General features: G+C 39.4%; 1 protein-coding gene and 1 long non-coding RNA gene across 4 annotated transcripts in view; one reads left to right on the top strand and one right to left on the bottom strand.

The window, feature by feature from the left end:
• CHSY3 (chondroitin sulfate synthase 3) overlaps window positions 1-15,380 on the bottom strand; it is a 277,632-nt gene extending 262,252 nt beyond the window's left edge. The window contains exons 1-2 of the mRNA XM_043465968.1: window positions 14,117-15,380; window positions 11,314-11,597 (exon numbers count right to left, since the gene is read on the bottom strand). Of these exons, the coding sequence (XP_043321903.1) occupies window positions 11,314-11,597; window positions 14,117-14,918 (1,086 nt within the window). The 5' untranslated portion in view covers window positions 14,919-15,380. The remainder of the gene's footprint in view (window positions 1-11,313; window positions 11,598-14,116) is intronic.
• Window positions 13,644-21,804, top strand: LOC122440129. 3 transcript variants are annotated; one of them, XR_006269057.1, is made up of 5 exons: window positions 13,644-13,820; window positions 19,038-19,079; window positions 20,043-20,196; window positions 20,494-20,544; window positions 20,993-21,804. It is a non-coding gene; the product is annotated as an uncharacterized LOC122440129 (long non-coding RNA). The 3 variants fall into 3 exon arrangements; XR_006269055.1 differs by lacking the exon at window positions 13,644-13,820 and adding an exon at window positions 15,472-15,752; XR_006269056.1 differs by lacking the exons at window positions 13,644-13,820; window positions 19,038-19,079 and adding an exon at window positions 15,472-15,752.
• Window positions 21,805-22,251: the final 447 nt, after the last annotated feature.

Below are 22,251 nucleotides of genomic sequence, written 5' to 3'. Positions count from 1 at the left end.
GCAATACTCCTGCCTGTATAATCTGGGAAAGTTGTTCAAGTTATGTGGCCCTTACTTTTTAAGTATTTGCTAAATAAATGAATGATAAGTGAGACTCAATATACACAAAATAGAACTCACATTATACACAAAATAGAACTCATTTCTCCTTTGCCCATGCCTCAGAGAAACCAATCACTGAAAACTACCTTCTTCCATTACTCCCTCCCTCTAGAGATATTACTCTCACCTGAGACCAAAACCTAGGTGTTGCCTTAAACCCCATTCCCCCCTACATCTAACCAATCACCTATTCTGTCAATTCTCTGCCCTCACTACCTCTCAATTCCATCTCTTCACCTTCACTTCCACTTTGACTCTTTGATTATGACTCATCTCTAACTTGGGTATGGGGCAATAGCCTCCTAACTGTCTTGTTTCACTGTCCTTGGATACAAGAGCCCCCAGTCCATCCTTCCGTGCTCTGGCCACTAAGGGGTAAACTGATCATGGCTACATATGAAGAATTCTTCAAAGCTTTCCATTATGGAACCAATTTTTCACTCTGACTGCTCATTAGAATCACCCAGAAAGATTTTTAACATACTATTCATGGTCTCCTCACCAACTGAGTCTAAATCAATGATATCAACCCCACTAATTCTAAGAATCACTCATCTACAAGGTATACTCTAAACTTTTGAGGATGTCATACAGGCCCTTCACAATCAAGTTCTACCAACAGCTTTGGAGCCTCATGCCTCCTGCCACCAGATATGGTTGAATCATACTCACTACCATGCTATTCTTCTGCCCTTGACTTCCCATATATCCACACTTACTTGGCAATGTCCCTATACATGACTTCTCATTTGGAGGAAGCACTGCATCTTTCTATTCTCTTTGGGGACTTCTTCCCTTACATTCCTGTGTTCCCTGCTGCTGCTGCTGCTAAGTCGCTTCAGTCGTGTCTGACTCTGTGCGACCCCATAGACGGCAGCCCACCAGGCTCCCCCGTCCCTGGGATTCTCCAGGCAAGAACACTGGAGTGGGTTGCCATTTCCTTCTCCAATGCATGAAAGTGAAAAGTGAAAGTGAAGATGCTCAGTCGTGTCCGACTCTTCACGACCCAGTGGACTGCAGCCTACCAGGCTCCTCCGTCCATGGGATTTTCCAGGCAAGAGTACTGGAGTGGGCTGTCATTGCCTTCTCCAGTCCTGTGTTCCCTAGGCTGCTGCTATTGGGCTGTGCTCAGTCGAGTCTGATTCTTTGTGACCACATGGGCTGTAGCCTACCAGGCTCCTCTGTCCATGGAATTTTCCAAGCAAGAATAGTGGAGCATGTTGCCATTTTCTACTCCAGGGGATCATCCTGACCAAGGACTCAAACTTGAGTCTCCAATGCAAGTGTCGCTTGCATTGGCAGGTGGATTCTTTACCACTGCACCACCTGAGAAGCCCCTGTGTTCCCCATACTTTCCTCCATGATAGCAGTCAGCTATAGCAGTGGACAAGGAAATATTTGAGAATGATAGGCTGAAATTAAAGTCATCCCTTTAAGTTATGGTTTCTGTACTCAATCAAATAAATCACTCATAGCTTTTTCCCTGCCGAGCTCTAATTCAAAGTCATTGTTAAAGCAAATAATTCAATGGAAACCTTTCACCTATATTTTAAGAGCTCTATTACTATATAGTATTCAAATGCAATAAATAAAAACAGAAACTCCTTGCATGGATAAACAATATTTTTTTTTAAGTTTTAAATCTTGTGTTTTTCTAAAACAAAAAGAGTAATATATGAACCACGAAAATCAGACCATGAGAAAACATACAATTTTCATTTTATATATTCATATATTCACTTGGAAAAGACAAGAAACAGGCATAGAAAGAAATGCAGAAGTGCTGATTCTTCTCCTATGATTTTTCCCAAAAGGGAAGTATAACAAAAGGAAAAAATACACCTTTCAAGGAATAGTTAAGGATGGACTGTATATTTGAAAACAGAAAATTAATAAGCCACATGAGAACCACACGTTTTTAACACTATCCATGCTACTGGACTCACTTGTCAAAGATTCTGATGTAATGAGTCAGGGATGTGTTCCAGCATCAGAATTTTTTCAAAGACCCCACAGAGCTCCCATCGTGCAGTCAGGATAAAGTACCACTGAACCAGCACCCTCCCTACTACAGCAAGGGCCATCTTTCAAAAGATAATTGCAATAAAACTTTCCAATCAGCATGATTTCCTTCCCATGAGGTTAAAAAGGCATCTTAACATAGTAAATTGAAAAATATTAATGATAGTTGTTATGCACGAATTAGTATATGTCAAGCATTATTCTAACAGCTTCCAACACATTGATCTTATCATTCTTTGCAATGGCTCTGTAAAGCTGGTGCTATTATATGCTGATCTATTTCTCCAAAAATAGCTAATAGTTACAGAATGCTTACCACTGTCAGGTATTATTCTGAGAGCTGTCATATACATTAACTCATTTAATCTCCACCTCAGTGTTGTGAGGTAAGTACTGTTATATCGACTTGACAGATGAGGAAACTAAGGCACTGAGAAGTTAAATAACCTGACTAACGTCACACCACTAGTGAATGGCAGAGCTGGGGTTTGAAGCCAGGTACTTTAGCACCAGACTTAATTAAAAAACAAAATTCTAGTGATCTGTGCTTCACTCAGTCGTGTATGACTCTTTGCAACCCCATGGTTTATACGGTTAATGGAACTCTCCAGACCAGAATACGAGAGGGTAGCCTTTCCCTTCTTCAGGGGACCCCCCCAACCCAGGTCTCCTACATTGCAGTTGGATTCTTTACCAGCTGAGCCACAAGGGAAGCCCAAGAATACTGGAGTGGGTAGCCTATCCCTTCTCCAGGGGATCGTCCCGACCCAGGAATCGAACTGGGGTCTCCTGCATTGCAGGTGGATTCTTTTTTTTTTTGCAGGTGGATTCTTTACCAGCTGAGCTATGAGGGAAGCCCATATAACAGACTTAAGATATATTAATATGCAATAAAATTGCTAAATATATCTTTAGCTTTCTCCTCTTCAGGAGACTGTAATACAAACAAGAGAGGATGATGCTCACTCAAGAAAATAAATAAGAATCGTTTGATTCTAGTTCCAAGACAAGTGTTGGACTGTTGGACACAACTGGAGCGCTCACGATTTAGAAGGAAAAAGACAGAGAAGGATGACAGAGATGGAAACCCAATTCTATATCAGATATGAAAGCAGAGATTGGTTAGAAGACTGATCCTCCCTCCCTGGGAGCTCCATAAAGACAAGGAAGGTGTGTGTGCCTACTGCTGATAAAAAGTGCTCAATAGATCTATTTGAGCAAATGAAATGTGCTAGCTTTTAAGATGTAAGATAATTGAATTCTAAGGCAGAACACTTCAATTTATTATAACCTTATATATTTTTCACATTTTAAGATACTCATCATGAATATTAAATATCATTATTTCATTTAAGATTTATTTTTGTATAATAGAGTATTAGATTATTATAATATACCATTTCATCATTAAAATGTGGATCTTTAAATCTTAATCTATGCATGTAGAATTTATGTCAAAGTTAAAATTTGTATAATAAATTTTAAATGCATATAACTATATAACTTATATAATATATAATACTTATTAAATTCATGACAAAAAGACATTTCTAATAATCAGCTCAAAAGCTAGGTAACTCTAGGCTGAGTTGTTAGGAATTCTCTTGGGCCTGATCCTGGGCTCTTCAAGTGAGGTCCACTATCTGTCCATGATCTGGTTTTATTCCTCCATTTGTAGCTGGCATCTCTACCTTCCTCTTAATGAGCAAAGCACATAGAGCTTCCCTTAATCAAGGACACAGTGGCTGTACTATGGGTTCCCACCAAACAAGGTGCATAAATCAAAGTTCCTGTTGGTCAACCTAATATATGTCATTCAAGTAAGAAGAAATGCCCATGGAGGGCTCGCTGAAGGCAGTCAACATGCATTTTTCCTTTTTGAAAAGAAATATTTTCTACACATCTTCCTTTTTCCCCTTATTTTATTATATGTCTATTAATCTGTATATTTCTCTAAACCATCAATTTTTGAAGGTACTGGTACTCTATAAATAAATTGGTCTACAATAAAAATGAAAGAAACAGAAAGGAATATGAAAAGAAACCGACTGTGAAGAATGAAGGACATGGCTTTCAAAATAATAAATGGTGAGCGAAGATTTTAAAATCTCAAAAAATTAAGATATCTATTTCATTTATTAGTTCCAAAACAATGCCTGCTGAATCTTAAAAATAAACATATTACTTTGATTCAGTTCATTTAGAAATGTGTATCAGGCCTACTGTACTACAAATGTCTAACACCTTTCAAAGACAGGGTAACATTAAATGTCTGTCATGATTCAAACTGATTTATTTGTGGTTAAGCCTAAACTAGAGTACTGTTTATTAGGACAGTAAATGAAGAGTTCATTAGAATTCTGAGAAACTGCAACCCTTCAACTTTTCAGTTTACATGTTTTCCTATTGTTCAATAATATTAAATAATGACTTTATGATTCAAGACACTGATTTTTTAAATTTTAATAAAGTTTATGTTTAGCTTAAACACCTTATTAAAAGTTAATCTTAATATATTTTGAGCAAAAGAAGTAATATGCTATAGTCAAAGTAAAGTGCAGTACGGTTATGTGACAAATTACATTTCTTTGTATGTTGAACCCTAATTCATCAATTCACTAGATAGAAAAGAGATTGAAATAAATGTTTCTCACATAGCTCTTTGAAAACCAGTACAAAGGAAGTGCAAGTAGAAAACTGACTTGGATTTTTTCAGGAAATTAGAATACTTTTGATTGATTAAGAAGGAAGAGTATTCAAAGGTTTTAAACTAATATGAGAGTTTATGTTATCATGGAGCTAATTTCAAATTGCATGGAAGCATCTTCCCAGCTTAGCATTTTCCATAACTGTTAAAAAGCACACATTTTTCATAATTCAGGTGGTAAGGCACCAGTTAACAATGAAAATGAACTACCTAAGGCTACAAAACATGGAAAATCTGTACCAAGTTTCTCCTTCAACTCAGAATGTAATTTTATTTTGCACAATGAAGAAAACAGTGGGGCAGAAAGAGATTTCATAAAATCAGTGTGTGATGATTTCATTTGACAAGTGGAATGGGGGTGGGAAGAGTAGGTGTGAGAAGCTTACTGCTTTTAGTGAAGTTAAAAACTAAATATGACTGAATCAGAACCAAAAAATGATTTTTGAAAGACTGAATTTAAGATAAAAATCCCAGATTTATAATTTTCCATAGATATTAATATACTTTGGGGGCATAAACTGTGTTCATGATGCAATCAAATTAGCATTATAGAAAAAGGAAGCTCATAAGTAAGAGAAAGAAGCTAAGCAGGATGTGTAACAGCCCTATAAGAATGGGGCACATATTTTAACCTTAACGGTTATGTTACAAAGAACTTATATATACTTAAAATTTTTTATAGGTTAGCTCTCTGATATTAGAAGCCCAGGGAAACTCTGCCAAAATGTATCCTTTTGTGAAATAATGGAATTTTCTAGGGTGTTTATAGCCTTTAGGGGGCCAAGATAAGACATAAGATACTTTGGTATGAAATTAACTCTTTAAGAAATCTAATAAAAATCTGTTTAGTCATAAGAAATGGTTTTTTAAACCACAGAGAAATATTACTATCAACATGGAGCTCTGCCTTGTTTGAAACAACATTTAATTAGACAAAATAAAGATATATATTCTTTGGCTCCATTTAACTGCAAACATTAAAAGATAAATACACACTATTATGAAAATGACTCTTAGATAGATGAAATGCAAAACTCCCTCTCAGGGAGAAGAATTATGGAAATTAAATTATTTTAATGCTTTAATATAAGTGATCTTACTAAAACCAGAACCAAAGAAAAGGAACTTCCAATTCTACTAAGACACAGAATGAATATGAATTGTATAAAGAAATTTTCAACAGTGAGAACTTTCTAGTTATTTACCAAAAAATTCATATAACAAAAAAAAATTAAAAAAAAATAAAAAAAAAATAAAAAAATTCATATAACAAAGAAAGTATAACTATATTATATGATGCACAACTCTAAATGGCCAAATTTGAAAAAATTAATTCTTCTATACACTATTTAAAGTAAACATCTCATTTTCACTAGCAAATTTCTTCATATCCTGGAGAATATTTTAATGAAATTTCAACATGTGGATTATTGATTCAAAGTATAACACTTTTATACCTATCTGGGCCAGGCAGTTAAATAAGCATGCAAGGGGAGGTTGGTGCACAATACATGAAGGGACACAAGACTGCCTGCCTCTGCTAATGGCATCAAAAAACAAAAAACTTAAAAAAACCTTAAAACAACTTACATGCCAAACAACGTTCAAGAGCCATATGCAGCCTCTTAACCTGCCAGACTGCAGCGCAGATAACTAGAAAAACAGTAGCCAAGATAGAGCTCAACCAAAAATGTGAACTTAGCCGAGAGTAGATGCCAATAAATTCTAACACTCACAGAGTGTAAAGCATAGAATGATTTTTCACGATCAAGCTTCAGTTAGTCATCTACACTTACACAATTTGAGGTATAAATAAGTATAACGGCAACTCACGAAATCTGTTGATTATGAACATCTGCCACATGTCCTTGAAAACTAGATGTTTCTAACTCCCAGGTGGGAAAGTAAGAATCTCAATTCTGACTCTCCAATCGTCTCAAGTATAGAGAGAAGCAGTCTAATGATCCATGAGTAACCAGAGGCCTCTCTACTCAGAAGAAGCCCAGCCATTCCTGGGCCCTAAGAGTGATGTCTTGGAATATCAAGGCTGGCCTGTCATGAGCACTTTAATTTACTGAGAACCTGATGAGGAGCAGTGCATAGCAAAATGTATTCATAATTTATTTTATTTATCATTAATGACAGAAGAAAAAGTAGATAGAGATGACAGAGGAAGAAACAGATCCAAGGACCAACAAGCAAGACATTTTCCCAGACCACCAGGACCAGATGGTGAGGAAGAACCGAAGCTATATGTCAGTTCCTGAAATACCTGGGAAACCCCAGGATGGGGTTCTAGTTGCCTTGAGAGATAAGTTCCTGGGTGGGTCCTGTGAACTGACTGCAAGATGAGACACTGATTTCCTTTCCTATTGAAAATTCCAATGAAACTCAGAAAAGGAGGTTAACCTAGAAAGCCACACAGTCATTTTTTTATAATGTAAGTAAGTAAGTAAGTGAAGTCGCTCAGTCATGTCTGACTCTTTGCGACCCCATGGACTGTAGCATACCAGGCTCCTCCATATCCATGGGATTTTCTAGGCAAGGGTACTGGAGTGGGTTGCCATTTCCTTCTCCATTTGTAATGTAGATAGAGTCTAATCTGTATGGGGTTCCTTAAATACATATATTAAATATCACTTGTTAAATAACATTTTCCACCATCTCCTTAAGATTAGTTATTTAATAGGATGTTCAAAGACTGAAGTAAATATTTGTAGTGCATGTCTTAAAGTCTTCCATGCTTTATGTTTTACTAATATTGGATTCTTTATAATTCTAAAATATTATAGAAACATACTGGATTCTTGTTCTTTGACAAAAAAACCCTCAAACTTGAATTCTTCAATGAAAAAAATTTCATTTATTTCCAGTCTTGACTTTTTTGATATAATTGAATCACTCATGACTAATAATTATTAAACAAATAAAACTGATGAATTGTGTTATGTGTAATATAGTATATGATCTATTCAGCATTATGACAATAAGTAATATCTATTGACAATTTACTATGTGCCAGATATATACTGTCAAAACTATATAGAACTATACATGGATCATGTCATCAATTCACTTAATCTTCTACAAAATCTATGAGGCAGACACCATTACAGTATCTACTTTCAACTGAATTATACAAGACTCAGAGAAGTAATTTAAAAAGACAATGAAACTAATGAGTGGTACACTAGTGACTCAAATCCAAATTCAAGTTTATACCTCCATCTCTCCCCACCGTGACTTCTTTTCTCTCCTCCCCCTTGCCAATATTATGCTTAATTGCATATATAATACAGAGAAAGCAGACTTCAATCTAGCAGTAAAGAATACTAGAAGATTCCTAGAGTTTCAAAAAAATGTAATTTATAGTCAAGAATAGCTACATGCTATACAATCTATAATTTTAATATTTTGTCTCAATTCTCTTCCTACAAGATCTGTAAGCCTGTTTATCATTTTTTAAATATTCAGGCTTCCCTAGTGGCTCAGTGGTGAGGAGTTTGCCTGCCCATACAGGAGACATGGGTTCGATCCCTGGTCAGCGATGATCCCACAAGCCACAAAGTAACTAAGCCGGAGCACCACAACTACCAAACGCCTGCTCTGGAGCCCAAGAGCCTCAACTCCTGAAGTCTAAGCACCCGACAGCCCGTGCTTTGCAACAATAAAAGCTACCGCAATAAGAAGCCTGTGCACTGCAACTAGAGAGTAGCCCCACTCTCCACATCTAGAGGAAAGCCCACACAGCGCAAAGGCCCAGCAGAGCCAAAAATAAATAAATAGTATAAAAAAGATAACATTCCATCATGTTTCATTTATTCAGACTCAGAAAGTGTGAACATGTTTCTGTAACAGTCCTCTAAACTTCGCAAGAATTTTTATGAGGAGGAAAGGTCAAACAAAATTCTGAAACCCATCAAAAGTTCAGCAAAGAAAATTCAAACTTTTAAGAAGACTTTTTTGTAGATGGTTCTTTTAAAAGAAATATGGCAACAAAATTACAGAGCAATTTCACAGTTTATTCTGTGACTGGATGTGAAATCTCACTTTTATGTGAATGCCAATCCAGAATGGGATAAATTAATTTTTTAATATAATGTGAACAATAGCATAGTTGGACATTTCAAGTAATCTAAAATCCAAACTAGAAAGCCCTAATTTTGCTGTGTCCCAGTCCACCTACTCAGGTATCTACTAAATGTAGAATACACCCTAATTTTAAAACACTTAGATATAACTTAATTGTATACTTATCATTATTAAATTTATTAACAGATACTATTTAATATATTCCTTGGTAATGAAAGTTTCCATCATTCCTTTAAATAAGACAGAGTTGTGGTTTGGGTTAGGGTCAGAGTTAGGATTAAATCAATGCCAGCTCTAAAATATATGTTGTTTAAACTGCTCCTTTAAAGACTGAAATCCGAAAATAAAGCAAATTCTATACAATTGCTTAGCAAAACATCAAGTCAACATTCTGAAACAATATTTCTTTAGAAAATAATGCTTTGTAAAGCTAGGAAAAAATATAGAAACTATTTTTTAAAATAGATTCTGACCTTAGTGATGGACAATTGTCAGTCTAAAATTCAAATGTATTACCAAATGTTAATGTTAATGCGGTGGTCATGAAGTTACATTCAACAAGGCTTGGCATCCCCTCTGTCTCTTCTCTTATGTCAATTAATTAAAATACCTAAGATTCCACTTATTCCAATAGAGAGGGTACAGATCTATGATAATTCCCTTTTAAGTGAACAAATACCTATATTATCAATAAAATACTAAGTCAATTCTTGAGCATGTATGTCACCTGAGCATATTTTACTGTCCTGGATCATGAATGGGTAGACTGCTTTGTGAGGATTGCACCTTCATAGCAGAATCAATGAAAACTTAAATGGAAGGACATGAAACAAAAGGTTTTTTAAAACTGTCTGTGTGATATTAAGGCAATACAGTATCAGATAAAACACAATAATTTTCCATCTTTTATTTAAAATATGGATGATTTTTTTACTCATCCATCCAGAGTCAACATCTACAAAATGATATTTTCATGTAAACTAAAATCACCTGAGATTTTCATGTTAAATATTCACTCTCCCTTCCTGCTAGTTTTATATTAAATGGAGATAAATCTTTTTCATTGAATTTATTCCAAATTACCTATTTTTCAACTATAATGTACTTACCTGTATCTTTATTATAAAAGTAGTCATTAGTCAGTTTCATAAAAGAAAATTACTATTTCTATCAATAAAAAGAATGAGGTATATACTAATTTTAAATTTGCATAGTGCATATTCCAAATAACTGGTTGTTATTAATACTTAATCTCTGTAATAAATATAAGAAATACTTCCCATAGTATAGATATCATGAATCATTTAAAAAAAGGCTAAATTAAGAAAAGTAGGATTACACTTCTAAAAGAAAAGTGAATGGAACTGTGTAATCTTGAGGTATAATGACTTCACAGGGAACATGTTTTCATAAAATGTTTCTTCTATACTAAGAAAGCATGAAAAATTTGAAAAGATACCTACATGAGTTAAGTTATAATTTACAGAGGTGTGCACTGGGTAGCTAAAACATATTTAACTCCAACCACTTGAAAACCAAAGTATACTGAAAATTGCAATACCTTATTTAAGTGTTAAGTAATTTTTACTCAGATTAACTTTCAGGAAAACTGTTTTAAATACAACTGCTTTTCATGTCAAAACCAATTTCTGAAGGAAAAAAAAAAAAACCCAGATTATTTTGTAAAACTAATTACTACAATGAAACAACAGTTCATAAACTCAAGATTATTTAAATAATGGCTGCTACTGAGAAAAATGGAATAAAGGTAGAGAAAAAATTTTAAAGAACCAGCCATAATATTAAGCAGTTACTTATCATCTTCAGAACTGTTTTACCAGATAGTCATGCCTTTTAAAATGTTGTGAATAAATCTATTAAAAGTGATAAAACATTATAAGTTAACTTTTTCTATGCTTTAAAAACACTGCATGTCAAATTTCCATATAAGCATCTTCCAAGAAATTTCAGAGTTGAGTTACTTGCAAACAAAGAGACTCAACCACATACCTAACCAAAATGACAACAAAGGACAAAATGCTAAAGCTATAGCCCAAGAGCATAAAATTAGTCCTCTTGTCAGAGACAGGAAATGTGTTTAAACACCAATAAAGCAAATATACAGGAAATAGCCTCTTCAAGAGATATGACTATACATGTAAGATGCTGCTTAAAGTTATGGGTCACACTAATAAGAAAACCTCAGACACAACTTAGCTCTAAGAACAGCCTCTCCCACAATAGCCCTTGTGTCCATCACTGGCTGTTGCTATCATTTTCAAGCAGATACAAAGATACAGAGAGAATAAATACATAGAATCACTGACCCAGACTGTAAATTGTCACCTACCTGTAAAATGGGAACATTTTCCTCACAGCTCAAGTCTTACCTCATAAGACCAGACACATTGAGTCCCACCGAAACGTCGAACACATCTTCCTACTTCCACGTCCTCATGAGTCGTGTACATTTCTCTGAGGCATTCACCAATATGTGGCACCATCCTCCTAAGAACCTCACGACTGAAGATCATGCCAGGTCCTCCCATGCAGAAGTTCTCCCCAGGCTCCAGCCCCAGCTTTCCGAGTTCTTCAATATTCCCCAGGCCAGTCTGGCCCAGGTAGAGGGGCTTGCTGCTATCCAGTGACCTAAGAAATTCCTCCAGCTTATCACCTACAAAGAAAAAACCAACAATCACTCCTTTTCATAATCTCATAATCATTTATAACACATCAAGTAAGGGAAATATTGTGCATAAACTCTTGAAAAGTCTCATACAATTGAAAAGAAGAAAAACCTCTTCGAATATTTCATTATTTAAAAAACACTAATTCATAGGTGTTAAATTAAAATTAGATTTTATCAACCTTCTAATCAATGAAAAACCTTAGTAAGTCTAACAGTCATTGGATTTTTTTAAAGCTTAAATAATGCTGAGAATAAAGACAGGGTTTTTTAACATGTATGAAGTAGTGATTATAAAATTCTCAGAAACATATTAAATATCAATATTTAGCACTGATAGGAAGATCATTGACACCCAGTAATTATTTTTTCCTGATAATTGACTCCGTTTACTGTTTCATCCTTAATTAAACTCAAGCCATAAACAACCCAAGAGATGTAGATGGTGGTGTGTACGTATGTACACACATATATGTCGAGAGAGAGACAGAAAAAGGGAGTCTGGGAAAGAGTGAGAATATCAAACTTGTCTTGAAATATAACACTTTGGAACTTTGGAAAGCACCCTTTTGGAAGAAAATTAACATTTGTTAAAATTTATATAATACCATTGGCTTATAAGTTTATAAGCTCATCAAGAAAAACAATCCTAAAATAAGGTTCTGTAGCTAAAACAGTTTCAAAGCATTAGGTACTCTACAAAGTGATATGCTGGAATAAGTAGTTGTCATCTTTATTTTCCCAATCAGCATTTCTACTATCATTTCTGATGAGCACAGAATCTGCAGTCATTATCTTGATCCAATGCCACGCCCCCTTGGAGCTCAATGAGTTCTAGCTATTATTGGGTTCTTGATACAGAATGCATTTCATTCTTAATAGAAATGGAAAACATATGGCATTTCAGTGTTCTGAAGGACAGTCTTTCATTAAAATATATGATATGGATGGTGTTAATGCATTTTGGGAATTGCAGAATGTGGCAAACTTCTGCCAGGAAACCTTTGTGATTTTAATGAGGCACAAAAGACAAGGGGACTGTAAGACAGTGGATCTATCAATTATAGATAAAGGTATCTACATATTTCATATCTACCTATGAGAGTGGGTTCACCAGGAATGCAATTTCTTTTAAATTTTCGTATCAAATTATTCAGTTCTTTATTTTCATATCTAATTATCAGTATTTCCTCTGCCAACCAGACCTAAGGATTTCATTCCTCTCAACCCAAACCCAGGAAATCTCTAGTTATTAACTCTACATTCAGTCCTTGTGCCAAAATGTGTCTGTTTGTTATCTGTTTGCTAAAAGAGTTATGTAAAGGATGCTGCCTGAATCCGGAGAAAGCAGTGAGGCTGCAAATAGAGTGGGGGTAAACTGAGTAAGGGCTGCCCCCCTTTGACCAAGAAGCTAGGAAATGTGGAAAGAAACACCTCCTTCAATACAAGCCTGCTACTTCCCTTGTGTACCTCTCTGCAAAGAACAGGGCTGGAAAGATTTCCTCCTGCTCTAAGGAACATTCTTCCGCTGAGTTTAGCGATCTCTGGCCAGAGCCACTCACACACAGGGTGAAGGACGGCGCCTCTTTTAAAACTGACAAAGTTTTTTCGTGCTGGGGCTGCGCTGGTTTGCGGAAGGACTTCCAGCCTCTGCTTCACGCCGCAACCACCGAGACAGACTGGAAGAGATGCACACCCGGGAGTGCTAGTGCAGCCTGGAGCTCCTAGAGTCTGGATAATCCGCGTGCGCCGTCCCCTTCCCCCCCCCCCCCCCACTAATTCCTGTCAATACAGTCATCCCCTCTGGGGTTTACTGAGCTGTTGCCAAGGGGTAGGGAAAGGCTTGCTGCTCCACTGTGGTGGCTGGAAGGAGCTGCCCGCTGGGGTGGTTGGGGTGCCCCAAAGACCCTCATTGCGCGGCGGGTGGCGCGAAAGGGAAGGAAACGCACAGGAAAGGGTTTGGGACAACAAGGATGATTCCTCGATCGCACCAGTTCCGAAACTAAGCTAGATTTAGTTAAAACAAAAGGGTAGGGGAATAACGAAGATCACCGGTCGGCCGTCTGGCTCTCGCGGCATCCTGCATCCTCCTTTTCTCCACGGAGGACACGCCCCTCTGGGCCAACGTGGGAAACTGCCAGCAGCTGGCAGGGTAGGATGGGAATAGCCTCAGGTTTAACCCCGAGGTCCCTTTCCTCACCTTCCTACACGGTAAGGAGTAGCAGCAAGCGATGGGCGGAAACCAGAGCAGCAAGAGTGAGGAGGGCGGAAAAAAAGCCAGGCAGGTCTGAGGAGGGTCTGGACCCGCAGCAGAGGAGGAGGAGCGGAGTTGGAATGGTGGGCGGAGGCGAGAGGTGGGGGCGACCAGCTGGGGGCTGCAGGAGCCCGGAGCACGTGCAGGCAGAGAAGCAAGACAGGGGCTGGGCAGGGATCCGGGCTGGGCAGGGATTGGGGCTGGCTGCAGAGAAAGGAGGCGGGGAGGCGGGACAGCGGCGCTGGGAGGTCACCTTTAATGTAGACATCGTCGTCGGCGCGCATGAACCACTCATACTTGTCCAGGTAGTGGTCGTGCATGTACTTGATCATCATGAAGGACTTTTTCTGGGGAGGGTAGGAGTCGTCCACCCCAGGCAGCGCGATGACAGGCAGAGGTGGCGGGGGCTGGCCAACTCCAGCGTTGGGGGGCTGCTGGCTGGAAAAGAACTCCACGCGGCCGGGAATGAAGCGCGCCCAAGTCCGCTGCGCTGCCAGCGCGCGGCTGCCCAGGTACTTCTGCGCGGTCATCACCCCCACGTACAAGAAATCGCGGGGTCGAGAGCTAGAGGCAGCTGCGCCCCCGTCCCCGCTGCCGTTGTGGCTACTCCCCGGCCGGCCGCCTCTCCGATGCCCAGCCGCGCCCCCATCCTCTTCCTCTGGTTCCCCTTCAGCCACCGGGGCTCCGGGGAGCCCCGTCGCGCCTTCGGGCTCGCGTCCTCGCCGCCGCTGCTGCAGCGGAGGTGGCTGCTGCCAAGGGCTGCTCCGAAAACTGGTTACCCCGGGCGCTGCTTCAGGCAGCTGCGGCCCCCGGAGCTCCTGGCGCGCTGGGGGCGGCGACTGCCCCGGCCACTGCCGGGCATGAGGCTCGGGGAGCGGCTGCTGTGCGCCGGGGCCAGCGGCCGAGCGGCCGTAGTAGGAGCAAAGGCTGGAACCGCGTCTCTTCCTCTCGCTCAGCTCAGCCACTCTGGGGGCGATGAGCCAGGACGCAGCGGTGAAGCCCAGCACCAGCCCCAGTGCCACGCTCATCCACGGGCGGCGGGAGCGCACGGCCATCGCGGCTGCCCGGGGCGCGGACGCTGGCTGAGTGGCTGCGGCGCTGCGCGCGGGGCTCCGGGTTCACACCCACCCCTCCTCCGCCTCCACGCCCCCAGCCCCGGCCGCTGCCGGCTGCCCAGGCTCCGACGCCCGATGTGGGTCGGAGCGTTCCCGGCGCCTAGCCGGCGGCGCGTTGCAGCTGCCCGCCGAGCTCCCTGCTCCGCTCCTGGTCCGGGTTCCGAGCGAGGGTCGGGAGTGAAACTTCTCCCGGCGGAGGCGGCGGCGGCGGCAGCGAGAGGAGCTGCAGGAGGACGAGGAGGTGGAGCGGCGGCGGCGGCGGCAACGCGTCCGCTCCTAGGCTGCCACCCTGTCACTGGCGCGCCTGGTCCCTCCCCCTCCCTCCTTCCCGAACCCCCGCCCTCGCTCCCCACCCCGCCGCCGCCGAGCCCCGGACTGGCCCGGAGGAGGAGCCACGAGCACCGCCACTGCCAGCCGCGGGGAAGCGCGGCCGCGGTATTTCCCCGTTACCCTACCCGCCCTTGGACGCCCCCCGCCCGCGCCTCGGTCCAGAGCCGGCCTCCTCTCCGGAAGGAAATGATCCCGGTCGGGCCGCCTCCAGCTTTCAGCGCCTACGCCCCCTCGTGCCTCCTCCCCAGGTCCTAGTTCGTCGTCCCATTTCCCGTCCCGTCCCGCCCCTCCGCCCGGCCTCGAAGCACACCCGCGTCCGGGGGCTCCGTCGCCCCCCTCCCAGCGCGTCGGCTCCACTGACCTCATCGGCTGAGCTCGGGTCCCAGATCCCCGGGCGAGCGCCCGCATCTCCCTCCCCTCTCGTCTCCCCCGGCCCGCAGCCGGGTAAGTCCCGGCGTGACCCTTCCCCATTCTGCCCCGCCCAGGTCCGCCCAGGCTCGGGTCTTCGCGTTTTTCGGTCCTTTTCGCTTTAGTCTCGCGGCTGCCACTTCGTGTCTGCTCTCTCCTTATCCCGCTCACTGCTCGGGAAACCATCTGTCCCCCCCGCCCCACCCCCAGCACCTCTCCACCCAGCCTTACAAACTCGCCAGTCCCTACTTGCATCCTTCACCACTTTCAAAGCCACTCCCCAGCCATGCACAGAAGCACCATTATCACTCCTAAGAAAACCTCCGAGGGACTAGAAATACCTACCCGGAAAGGCTAGGGGAGGTCACAGTGAGTGGGGGCTTAATCCCCAAAGACAATAAACATTCCACCTTCCCCACCTGGATAGTTGGGGCATGTGAGGCTGCCTGGTGTCCACTCCTCAGCTCTCCTTTGGTTTCATGGCTAGAACTTAAGACTAGCTGAAAAGGATTGGCAAATGATGGAAAAATGTGAACAAATAACAGCCATCACCCAGAAGATTGAAACTAAGAAAACTCTTATCCCCCCACCCCAGAACTTAAAGTGAAAGTGAAGTCGCTCAGTCGTGTCCGACTCTTTGTGACCCCATGGACCTACCAGGTTCCTACCTCTATGGGATTTTCTAGGCAAGAATACTGGAGTGGGTTGCCATTTCCTTCTCCAGGAGATCTTCCCAACCCAGGGACTGAACCCAGGTCTCCTGCATTGTAGTCAGATGCTTTACCGTCTGAGCCACAGAAAATAGGATATTTATTCGTGTCTATAAAGCATTTTCTCTACTAAGGCAATGACAGACAATGTTTCATCTCGCCAATTAGGGAGGGAAAATCTCCAGCAACAGAATCTCAAAAAAAGGTTAACCTGTATTGGCCAAAATGGCTTAAAAGTTATATCATGAAGAAATCACCTGAAGATACCTGACATTTGGAAGAAGGGAACATTTAAAAGCTTTCTCTCTAGAAATTGTGAATCTAACTACAGTCTGAGGTATATTTGGCATCCCAAGCCCTTTCCTGTTCTCCAAATTTCAGTCTTCTGTTTTGCACATCAAATGCAAAGGGATGGTATTGAATGGCATTAGACACAGGGCTGGATCCGGCAAGGTGCTGGCAGCGTCCTTGGAACAGTAGGCCTGCCTGGAGCCCTTGAAGGGGTGGTTCTTTCCACACCAGTCACTGGCTGTGCAGGAGCACATCTGACGAAATGTTTCATCTGCTGGACAATGAAGCTCCTTTTCCATGTCTAGGTCTTGCCCAGAAACACATGGGAATACAGATCACTGGACTCTTTCTCGAAGTTTAATGTTAGTTAGAATACGAAACTAATCAAACAAACAGGCCCCTTCTGATTTAAAACTACATCTTCCCAAGGAATTTTAAGCTTTCTAAAGCAGTGCTGTTTTATAGAACTCTCCTACAATGGAATTTTCTTTATCTGTGCTGTCCAATAAGGCAGCCAAATGCCAATGAGCATTTGGCTAAAATGGTTGGGCAAAGGAAATTTCAATTTTATTTATTATTAATATTGATTTAAGTAGCTCCATGTGACTAGGGGGTTGCCATGTTGGACAGCACATTTCAAGAGGAAAGTCAGGATATTTAGTGTCCCCCTACCTGTGGTCCATTGTGAAGAACAAAGAGTCCACCAACACACCAGGATATCCAGCTGGTCATCCTTCCACTGGATGTGGTTCATGTGGTCGATCTAAAAAATCATTACTTCTCATCAGGCACAGATAAATTACTTGTCAACTTTTATACTATTTTGGGATAAAGTGAACTTCATTTATTCAATATCTATGTGTACAAAACTAAACACTAGACAAGGTGGGAGGCTCTAGACACGGAAATGTCACAAGATACTCACTGCCCCCTATCTGAAGTTTACAGTGCCGTGAAGAAGACAGACATTAAATACCACAATACAAAATGAATTACTGTGTTGACAGTTGATGTGAAGGGAAAGTGTAGTGCACTCAAAGGGTATTGACAAGATCATCTAATTCAGTCTGGGAGCCAGAGAATTCATTTTTAGATACTGAAATAAAATGAAAAGAATTGAAATGATGTTCCATACTGGCTCAGTGACCTTGGGAAAATTATTTAAGTTATCTGAGCTTCAGATTTCTCATCTGAATGTAAGTACATTTCTGTGGGGATTTATTAAGATATTATATGTAAATACTTAGCACAGTGTCTAGTTCATTTAGGCACTCAGGAAATGTTTGTTCTCATTTTTTAACCCTTCATAATAAAATCTTTTCGATATCACCTTGCTTATTTTTAATGATGTCCCACTTTTTATTTAACAAATATTTATTTAGTGTCTACAATAAGCTAGACACTATTCTAAAGAAACAGCAAGCAAAACAGTCAAAGCCCTTGAATTTGTGGGGATTATATTCTACTAAGGAGAGATTACACACACACATACCCCTCTACATATAATATGCCAGGTAATAATTATTTTGAAAAAAATAGAGGTAATGGATGAGCACTTGTGTCAGATGAGGCCTTTTTAAATGTGTTGGTCAGAGACATTCTTTCTGATAAGTTTAGCAGAGAACAAAAGAAAGTGAGGAAACTAACTATAAGTACATCCAAGAGAAGACTGTCTAGAAAGACAGAATAGTCAACACAAAGGCCTGAGACAGACATGGTAAATTTTAGAACAGCAAAGAGACCAATATAAGTTGAAAATGGAAGGGAGTTGGTGACTTGCTAATTATTTAACCTAGTGTTGTTCAGTAGAATTATAATGTGAGCTATAAACACAATTAAATTTTTTGTGTAGCTACAATTTTTAAAAGTGATTAACACATTTCATTCAACTTAATATATACAGTATATTATGGCAGCAAGTAATCAGTATTACATTTTTATTGTGAAAATTTACATTATTTTTTAACCAGTTCTGTTTTCCAAATCTATTGAATTTTTTACACTTAGAGCACATGTCAGTTCAAGCTAACTACATTTCAAATGTTCAGTAGATACATGTAACTAGTTCTACTATATTGGACAGTGTATATTCTGAGCCTGGAAGACATTTGAAAAGAACTTCTTTTATTCTGAATGATAGTGAAGGCGTTAAGTGGTGATTTGATTTTTATTTATGTTTTGCAAGACCACTGTAGCTCTCATGGGGAAAAGAACAGAGGGGAAACAAAAGTAGACTCAGGGAAAGCATTTAAAACATTGTTGAACTCACCCCATGACTTTGAAACAGAAGAAAAAGAGTGTTCTCTCCTTCTTTCCATAGTGTCTGCACCTGTTCCTCACTTGTAATAATTAGAAGCACTGGGTAAGTTTGTTATATGAGTTTAATTTCATATTTATTGAGATTCCTCTAGCTATTTATTGTTATTTCCCACAGTCAGTGAAGTAATTTTCTCATGCTCACTTTAATTTTGAAGATACATGATTTTTAGGGTAGATAATTTTCTGGGAAATATCTACCAAGGACTAAGTTTTTTATTAAAAAATAAAGTAATACGTTCTAGGAATAATTTAAGAAAAAAATGTATTTAGATAAGCAGGGTGAAAAGAGACAACTTTGTATGGAAACTTGTTCTCATTGAAGACAAATAAACATAAGAAATGCATATTAAAATATAGCCAGATTGGAAGAAAGAATACAGAAGTGTAGGTCAACGTACAATATTTCTGGCTAAAAATGTCTGATAGGATTACTATTCTGATTTAAAGAATAATGTTTCAATATATACATTTGTGAATCACCTGATTAGAAATCCCTATGAAGCACCCCAATAGTAGATTTGGAAAAAATAGTAACAGATAACAGGCGAAGGGTACAAAACTGATCCTCTGTCTTCTCCAAATCCTTTAACAGTTTCAGGCATGTCCATATTTGACTACTGTAACACACGAATCATTTGCCTCCTTCTCCAAGCTGAAGTTGTTAGGGCCTAAGGGACCATCTGGATTCACTGAAGCAGAATTCTCACAGGGTTGTGTTCCCTGGCTTTGGAACAACACTATGTCAACCACCCTGAAACCAAGTCTGGTACACTTAGAGCCCTTCAGCAGACTGTTCTGAAGGTTTTAATTGATTGGAAAGAATTAGTGAGAACTTTAAAATCACAGACAAAGATCCAAGTGAATTTAAAGGGAGGATGCCATCCAGCCATCTCATCCTCTGACACCCTTTTCTCCTTCTGTCTCAATCTTTTTGAAGTGGGCGTCAGACTGTATAGTCCATGGTGTCGCAAAGAGTTGGACACAACTCAGCAACTTTCACTTTCAGAGGCTGAGATGGCTGGATGGCATCACTGAGGCAATCGACATGAACTTGGGCAAACTTCCGGAGATGGTGAGGGACAGTCCATGGGGTCACAAAGAGTCGGACACAACTGAGCAACTGAACAGCAAGATAGTCTGATCAGTTACGAAAGTTAAAGGTAAATATTTAAATATATGGTTCAATACATGCTTCTGTTATAAGGTGTAAGCAAAGATACTTTGATTTAGTATTTTACTGTGATATTTAGAATGTTATCATTTTTTTCCTGACCGATCAAGACTAGGCTGATTTCATTTGCATGAAGCAATTCTGGCATCTAGTGGTTAATAATCATAGTGTAATTCAGTTTATTTCTAAGGGACAGATTGTGTTGTAAAATAGTATTAACATTGCCAATGAAGATTATAAACATAGATATGTAGTAAGATAACCATTAATATTTTTATTTCCTCAGAAATCAGCATGTAAGGGGATGATAGAAGCTCATATACTGAAACATGAAAAGGTAATTTTTTAGAGTACATTATAAAACTGTAAGTTTTAAAGCCACTATTGATCTGCATTTAGCTAATCAACATGAAAATGTTATAGTCAATTATTTTATACTGACAGTACTTAATGCTACTAAGGAATTATTAATTTCTTTTTTATGTATGATAAATGGTATTGTGACTATGTTTTTTAAGAAAAGTTCTTAGTTTTCAGAAATATATACTGAGGTATTTATAGATTTACTAGTATGATGTCTGGAATTCAAATAATATCAGAATGAGGGTTGTGCTAAGTGGATGGCAGTGTGGAGGGTGAGGGGGGCAGGAAGGGACTGAATGACGAAGTATTGATGATTACTGGGACTGGATGATTATCTCTGGGTAGATTTGATATTCTCCATAATAAAAAGTTTAAAGAAAACATTTTAAGATCAGCATACATTCAGTTTTTATTTCCTAAAGCTTTATCTAAGACATGATTCACCTGTTCGAATCATCAATGTACTCTGAGAAGAAGAAATGAAACTCCGGCTGTCACTTATGAAAGGATTAAGAGGTGACCATTTCAGAATTAACACTTGCCTATCTTCACTCCCTCCTGGGCTTGTATGACAGTCTCTTAGACATAAGCAAAACATCCAATCAAGCTTTTACAAGTAAAGAAGCACTGTGTGTGATATGAGGATTTGTTTTTTCCTGTAATTGTCTATGATTAGGCAGTGAGCTTCAAGATCTTCAGAGAGCTTCTAATCACCAATCTGAATTTATTCTAAAAAGATTTTTTATTTTAATTTTCTCCTTTAGCTACTCTCCTAAAATACTAATAAACTTCAACTTAAAATTTACTATCTTAAAAAGTTAAAATGTACATGCCGTCTTTCCTCTGGTTTAATTTTCAAACTCTGTTAATTACTTGGTTTCTTTTCCTGTCCTATAGATCACTGCTATTGAAAAGAAATACAATATGATCCACATGTACAATTAAAACTTCTCTAGAACCCACATTTTAAAAAGTAAAAACAGGTGAAGTTAATCTAAAGAATACACTTTGTTTTACCCACTATATCCAGTTCTACTAAGTTTTAAAGCTCATTTTTTGAATAATAAAAAGACAAATGGATTTCGAAACATTTACAGGATTTATTGTGCTACTTTCTTAAGTATCAATATATAAATATTATGCATACTGATCAATACAAATATGATACATATGTATGCATGTAAATACAGGTATATACAGTGAATATATATATAATGTTTTCTTTATAGCCACACTATCATTACGGAATAAACATAAGAGGAGAGATTAGGGGATCTTGTCTTTTTTCTCATGCCTATTTTTATTAAATTTCAGGATATTTTATAAGAACCAAGAAAAGTTAGATATCACCTTTTTCAACCCATTGTATAGTATCTTGAATGAGTGAGTTTATGAAAAGTACAGTTTATAATTCAATTTAAGGCTCTTGCATCCAGCAGTGGATTTCAGAAGTCCATAGTGAGTAAATAAATGACACAAGTCTTTCAATAGTCTTGATAGATTTCAATAAACTATCAGCATGGGGAGGGCAGAGCTTTTATTTTCTGCCACTCTCTGTGATTTTTATTTGGTTTGGAAAATATATTTATGTTCATAAAGTATTTATTCATCTTAACATATAATAGGTTTGTTATTTATATACCAGTTAAAATTGTAATAATTTCTAATTTTTAGCTTATCA

Source organism: Cervus canadensis, chromosome 4 (genome assembly GCF_019320065.1).
Source record: "Cervus canadensis isolate Bull #8, Minnesota chromosome 4, ASM1932006v1, whole genome shotgun sequence".
In the NCBI taxonomy this organism is placed as follows: Eukaryota; Metazoa; Chordata; class Mammalia; order Artiodactyla; family Cervidae; genus Cervus; species Cervus canadensis.
Note: the sequence above shows the minus strand (reverse complement) of the source record. Positions and strands in the feature narration are given on the sequence as shown.